The sequence below is a fragment of the Cinclus cinclus genome, chromosome 4 (assembly GCF_963662255.1).
Source record: "Cinclus cinclus chromosome 4, bCinCin1.1, whole genome shotgun sequence".
NCBI lineage: Eukaryota > Metazoa > Chordata > Aves > Passeriformes > Cinclidae > Cinclus > Cinclus cinclus.
In genome coordinates, this window is record NC_085049.1 from 26,286,695 (window position 1) to 26,293,597 (window position 6,903).

A 6,903-nucleotide genomic window follows, 5' to 3' on the forward strand; every position below is an offset into this window, starting at 1 on the left:
CCTGCAAGCCTTTTATTTCCCTTTCTCACCGATTTTCTCAATTTCTTAACTCTTTTCTGTGGTTCGTCTTGGTTTATAAATTGGTCAAAATTTTTGTTGTGCCTCTTATTTTCTGGAAAAAATTATTTTGCATGATACTCACACTGCTGATTACCTCTTTGATCCATCCTGCCTCTTTAAGCTGGGAATCTTCCAGAAGAATTTTGCACTCTCTTTGGACACTGAAGTCTTTTATCCTTGTCTGCAGGTGACCTCTTATAAAACTCTTAGAAGTTTCCAGATGTTACTTGAATTCCTTTTGCAAAGTCTCCAGCTGTCTTGGCTCAAACTTAGAGTCTGGTAATTTTCAATTTCCGTTACCACTTGGTTCCAGAGGAATCCCAGAATTAGGACTTCTCTGAGAAGCTGAGTCTCACCCTGGACATTCTTTACATAATTTGAAGATCTGCAGGTTGTTCCAGAGAGGATGACACTGGCAAAGAAATCTCCAGAAATGCTCCAGGTGTTCCACAAAGTGGCTGCTCTAGAAATGCTCACCCCCCCCCCCCCCCCCCCCCCGCCCCTCTCCCCACTCCCCACCTTGTCTGTTAGTTACAGAAACCATGCAAAGCCCTGCTTTCCTGACCATGGGAGGAATCACCTGCAGGGAACTCTTTTCAAGCTCCCTTTGAGTCAGCACTCCCCCAAAAGCTCTCTGGGCTTTTTTTCAGGGTTAAGCTCATTCTTTTACATTTTCTTGATGCCTTTTCTTGAGCTGTTTTCTTGGGCTGTTTTCTTGATGCTTTTTCAAGACTAGACCAGTGAGGAGGAGAGGAATTTCATGCTGAAGTTGCTTGTTTCTCCACTGACTAACAGGAGAGCCTGCCTTAGATGTCCAGCACGGATGACTGACTTGGGGCAACCGATATGTCCTTGATGAGCAAGTTTCCCTTGCAGTCTGTGGTCCCCCTTCCCGAGGGAACTGCTCTGTAGTCCAGGCTTACCTGAGGTAATGTCACAGGGGAGATTTAGGTTGGATGCTAGGAAAAAGATTTTTCCCCCAGAGGGTGGTTGAGCACTTCACGGAGCTCAAGAAGCACTTGGACAACGCCCTCAGGCACTTGGTAGGATTGTCCTGTGCAGAGTCTGGAGCTGGACTCCAGGATCCTTGTGGGTCCCTTCCAACTCGGAATATTCAATGACTCCATGAACATATGTAACAATTTGCTTTCCCCACCAGCAGCAGATTCTCCCACCCACCTCTGTAGCAGTCCACAAGCCCTTCCTTCTGACCCCCCCACCCCCTATAACCTCTAAGCATGTGGCACATGTATGCTGTTTATTTTTGTTCCCGGTTTAGCTTCACGGACAGCGTGGAAATGCCATCAAGTTAACAGGGAGAGAGCTGTACAAGCCCGCAGTGCCGCTTGCTGCTTGCCAAGCAGGAGCCTCAAACACCTCATCAGAGCCTTCGCTGCTCCTAATACCTCATTCGCACTTTACAGACTGGCAGTGCGGTTCGGCAGCTCCCCCACCCCCGCACGCAAAAATCACGAGTTGCCCTCCTGGCCAGATTACCTGTAAAGCACGGTTGTTAGACGGGAATGATGTGAGGTTCCCATCTCTGTTTTGGCAGGCGGGGGCGTGTTTGGTGTTTATTGGGGTAATTCCCCCGCCTCCCCCAGCCTCCCGATTCTGTGGGAGCCCGGATTTGGAGGTCACGCACCTCCAGGAGCCGTAGCCCGCGGAAGAGAGGGAGCAAAACTGAACCAAATGAAAAGCAAGCAGTCAGCACTGGCGGCGGGAATAAACACATCGCTATGGATCGCCTCAGCTGACATTTCCCGCCCATGATTCCCGCTGGGAATACCGGAGAGAAACCCTTCAGCCCGGCTGTGAGAGGGGTGGTGGTGTCGGGGGTGTCCGCTCCCCCCGCCCCGCACGTGGGGCCGGGGCCGCTGCGCTCCCCGCACACGCCGCACACCCCGCACGTTGCAGGGCCACACATGCCGCGCCGGCGTGCAGGCACGGCGCACACGCGGGGACACGCGGGGACACACACGCCGGCACACGCACACGCGGGGACACGCACGCACAGACGGCGCCTTTGCCCGGGGCACGGGAAAGAAGAGCATCCCCTTCCCTCGGGCACCGGCACCCCGTCCTTCCGCTGGCAGGAGGGTCTTGGCGGGCTGCCCGGCGAGGGGCGGGGGGCGCGGGGCTGCCCGGGGCTGGAGGGACGCGGCCCGCGGTAGCCCGAGCCGGGGGTGCCCGGTGCCTCCCGGTGCCGCCGCCTGCTAGCTGGGGACGGCGGGGCAGGGCCGCCCGGTGCAGCCCGGCGGCAGTGATGTGGCAGCAGGTCGGGTCACGTTGCCGGCCCTGTGCTCGTACCAGTGTGAGACGGGATTAGGGAGGCGGCTGTCGGTGCCGGTGCCGCCGCCGCCGGCGGGGAGCGGAGGCTGCGCGGGCGCGCCCGGCGCGCAGGGACGCGGGCGGGGGAGCGGGGGGGGATCCCGGCCCGCCCCGTCCCGGGGCTGCTGCGGCCGGTCACGCTGCACCGGTGCAAATCCTCTGCCAACGTCACCCCCTGCGCCCCGCAGGGATGCGGGCTGCCCGAGGACAGCGTCAACACCAGAAGTGTTTACATTAGAGACAGACATATTTTATATATATATATGTATGTATGTGCCTCTATACGTGAGTCCGTCCGTACAGAAGGAACGCTTCTGCCGCGGTCTGGCGTTGCAGGCAGATCCGGCTCCCGTCCAAAGGTCGGGAGGGAAAGCTGCCGGGAGCAGCGGCGGTCGGGCGAGAGCACCGGGGGACGAGAGCTGCGGCACGGCGGCGCCGAGCAGGGAGCGCTCCGCGCAATTACACGCGTGTGCGCCTGTTCGTGCCCACGCATCCTATAGAAATCTATAGAAAACGTATGGCGAACGTGACCCCCCTAATCGCCCCCGCCAAGAGAGGGGCTCGGTTATTACCCCCTTCCTCCCCTGGGCACGTTTTCCACTAGCAGGTCTCCTCCTCGGATACAAATTAAAACATATAAAAATACAGCAATAAAAGTAAAATAATTTCATAATTATTATAAATTAGAAAAATAATAAAAATAACAAAACCACAGCGAGAGTGGCAATCATCACGATGACAGCGGCAGCAGCAGTGACACGGGGGGAAGCCGCTGTCTCGCAGGGCGGCCCCGAGCGGGCGGCGGGACCCCCCCCGTCCCCACCCCGGTCCCGCCCCCGCCCGCGCCGCACGTGAGCCGGGTGCGGGGCTGGCTGGCGGCGCGCGTGCCCCGCGGGCAGGCGCGGCGGCGGCGGCGGCGGCGGGAGCTGCGGGCGTGTGCGCGGGGAGCGCGGCGAAGGCGGGCGGGGGGGAGCGGCAGCGGCGGCGGAGGCACTTGGTGGGGGGGGGGGGGGGGGACGAACCGCCGCACACTTTTGGCCACTGCACGGGAGAGGGGGGACGGAGGCTGCATGTGCGCAGCGTCGCTCGCGGATCTCCCGAGACTGATCTCAGCATCCCGCAGGCTCAGTCAAAAGCAGCGACGAAACATCAGCCGCTGCCAGACATGGATGAAGGAATCTCCCGCTTGCCGGAGAGGCAGCTACTGGAGCATAGGGATTTTATAGGGTAAGACGCCGGGGCAGTATCTCCCTCTCGTATCTCTACGGCGTTTCGTCTTCTTGAGAAAGTGCCGCGAAGCGCTGGGAGCGGCTCCGGCTCCCCGGCGAGGCGCGGAGCTCGCCGCCTCCCTCCGCTGGCGGACCCGGGCGAGCCCTTGCCCGGCCCTTCGGGCAGAGCGCTCGGTGCCCGTGTGCCCACTCGAGGAGGTGCTAGGCAAGCTGTCGCTGCACTTGCCGATGCTGGATCTTTGTGTTTTTCTCCAGGCTGGACTACCCTGCCCTGTATATGTGCAAACCCAAAAGAGGCGTGAAGAGGGACGAGAGCAAGGTAAGAATAAGTTTCTGGGGCTCTCTTCTCGCTTAACGGCTTAATTGGGGTTCGCTGAATTTTGCAGCGTAGCTTCGCTCCCAAGAGCATCCCCGGGGGGGCTGCGCATACAACTTGCCCCCCGAATCGCAAGTGGGTTTACGAACGAGCTGGCACGGCGGGGAGAGCCGTGCCTTGACGATAATTTGCACGGCATGTGGCCCGCATGACATTTGTTTTGGTTTTGATCGGCGTTCCCAGGGACTCTGCCTAACACTTGGCTTTTCCGGGCTTTGCTAATTAGGAAACGTACAAACTGCCACATAGACTGATAGAAAAGAAGAGGAGAGACAGGATAAACGAATGCATTGCCCAGCTGAAGGATTTACTGCCTGAGCATCTGAAACTGACGGTAAGGTGCCCAGGAGCGTACATGCCCATGCGCATGCAGACTCCGGCAGCCTGCCCGCTGCGCAGCTCCCGGGACGCCGGGCTGCCTGCCTGCTGCCCGCCCGCCCTCCTGGTCCTAATGTGCAGACTAATGAGGCTCGGGGACCGGTCTCACCGAAGTTAACGGAGGCGGCGCTTGGCGGTAGCCAAAACGTGCCGGGAGGTAGCCAAGCCGCCCCCTACCCTTGCCTTTGCAGACGCTGGGACACCTGGAGAAAGCGGTGGTGCTGGAACTGACTTTGAAGCACTTGAAAGCGCTAACAGCCTTAACAGAGCAGCAGCACCAGAAGATCATTGCTCTGCAGAATGGTAAGAGGGCGCGGGGGGCACCGCCGCTGGGGCGCGCCGGGGGCGGGCGGGGAAGGCGCTGAGCGGGGCACCCCATGCCGAAGTCGCGGATAAACGCTGTCCCTGCTCGGTCTTCCCCGCAGGGGAGCGCTCCATGAAGTCTCCGGTGCAGGCCGACCTGGACGCCTTCCACTCGGGCTTTCAGACGTGCGCGAAGGAAGTGCTGCAGTACCTCTCCCGCTTCGAGAGCTGGACCCCCCGCGAGCAGCGATGCGCGCAGCTCCTCGGCCACCTGCACTCCATCTCCTCGCAGTTCCTTCCCGGCCCTCAGCTCCTCTCCCCGCCGCCGGGCCCCCTCAGCAAGGGATCCTCCTCCTCTTCCTCCCCGCCCGCTCCCCCCTGCGCGCCCGGCCACAAGCCGGAGGGCCAGGCTAACTGCGTGCCCGTCATCCAGCGGACTCACGCCGCCGAGCTCAGCGCCGAGACCGACACGGACACGGACAGCGGCTACGGCGGGGAGGGCGAGGCGCGCCCCGAGCGCGGCCCCGCGGCGGCGGCCGGCGGAGCGCTGCCCGCCCTGGCCATCAAGCAGGAGCCGTCGGGGGACGAGGTGCCCCCCGCGCCCAAGCGGCTGAAGCTGGACCGCGGCGGGAGCCCCATGCCCGGCCCGCCGGGACTGGCGGCGCGGGGCGCCGAGGCGGCGGCGGCAGCGGCGGCGGCGGCCGCGCTGGTCAGACCCGACGCCGCCCTGCTGGGCTCGCTGATGGCCCTGGGGGCGGGCGGCGGCGGGGCCCCCTTCGGACAGCCGCCGGCGGCCCCTTTCTGCCTGCCCTTCTACTTCATCTCGCCTTCGGCCGCCGCTGCCTACGTGCAGCCCTTCCTGGATAAAAGCAGCCTGGAGAAGTATCTCTACCCCGCCGCCCCCATCCCGCTCCTCTACCCGGGCATCCCGGCCCAGGCGGCCGCCGCAGCGGCCGCCGCCGCCGCCTCCTTCCCCTGCCTCTCCTCCGTGCTCGGCCCCGCCGAGAAGGCGGCGGCGGCCGCCGCCGGGCTGCCCCCGACGCCCCACCTCCCGCACCCCTTCGCTGCCGCCGCCGAGCCCGGCGAGGAGCCCGAGCCCGCAGCTGCCGAGGAGCCCGGCGCCGAGGGCCCGTGAGACGCCCCGGGGGCTCCCCCCGCCGCTGCCCTCCCCTCGGACTGAGGGGCCGTCGGGCCGGCACTTACGCCCCCGGTTTCCTTCGGCGGGCAGGGGTCGCCGGGGCCGGTGATCGCCCGGAGCTGGCGGCCGCGGGGTGCCGGGCCCGGCCCGGGGAGTCCCGCTGACGGGGCGGCAGGTCCCGGAGCGGCCCCCGCAGAGGACTGTCGAGGATAAAATTTGCTACTCAGTATTTTTTTAATGTTTGGCTTTATAAATGCATAAATAAGGAAAACAAAACAAAACAGGAAAAAAAATACAAAACAAAAGAAGAAGGAAGAAAGCATAGTAAGGATACATTTTTTTTCTCTCTCTATATACAGACTAATTAAATGTGGCACCTTACTTGGAATGGGTTTATACAGAGTGTCCCTAAGTCCCACTTGTGAACTTGCACTTGTTGTCCGGGAGACCTGGATGGGTTCAGGGGGAGGGCGGGGAGTGAGGCGAGGGAGGGAAGGACAGAGCCCAGCACCTGTGCTAGCACTTTATGGAGAACCGGAGCATGGAGGATGCACCCTGAGCCCAAACCTGCAGTGCCTTGAGCACCCGGGGATGCCGCTGGCTCCAGCAAGTTTTGGGTGTGCAAGGGAAGGAGGGTCAGACCCATTACATAACCATGTGTTTATTTCAATTCTTTTCTTCTTTTTTATTTTTTTTTTTTTGCTAAGGTATACAGGTGTGGCAAGTGCATTTGTTCTCACCCCATCTTTATTTAATTCAGTATGTTCCCGAGTGATTTTTTTTCTCCCCCAAACCTTGCTGTATAAAATGAATGTTACTGCACTGAACTACAAAAAGAAACCCCCTTCTCCCTCCCCCAAGAAAACACAGAGCAGCTTGTCAGCCTGAACTCATTTTATCCTAAATTCCGAGTGACACAAACTGGAGGCCGTAGGTAAACACCTCGCTGTGCAATCAGAAACGATTAAACCAGTTGGGGTAAGTTTCCCATATGGGTTCTTCCCTCATCCCATGCTCAAATACTGCGATTTCCCTTTCTGGAGACAAACCAGACGCCAGATAATCACACAGATAAAGCTTTTATAATA

The 6,903-nt window shown here is 60.4% G+C and overlaps 1 protein-coding gene across 1 annotated transcript; it reads left to right on the forward strand.

Annotated features, from left to right (window-relative positions):
- The first annotated feature begins 3,556 nt into the window (after positions 1 to 3,556).
- BHLHE41 (basic helix-loop-helix family member e41) lies at positions 3,557 to 5,812 on the forward strand. The gene is made up of 5 exons (XM_062490953.1): positions 3,557 to 3,618; positions 3,876 to 3,939; positions 4,223 to 4,330; positions 4,566 to 4,677; positions 4,800 to 5,812. The coding sequence occupies exons 1-5, from the start codon at positions 3,557 to 3,559 to the stop codon at positions 5,810 to 5,812; spliced, it is 1,359 nt and encodes a 452-aa protein (XP_062346937.1).
- The last annotated feature ends 1,091 nt before the right edge of the window (positions 5,813 to 6,903 follow it).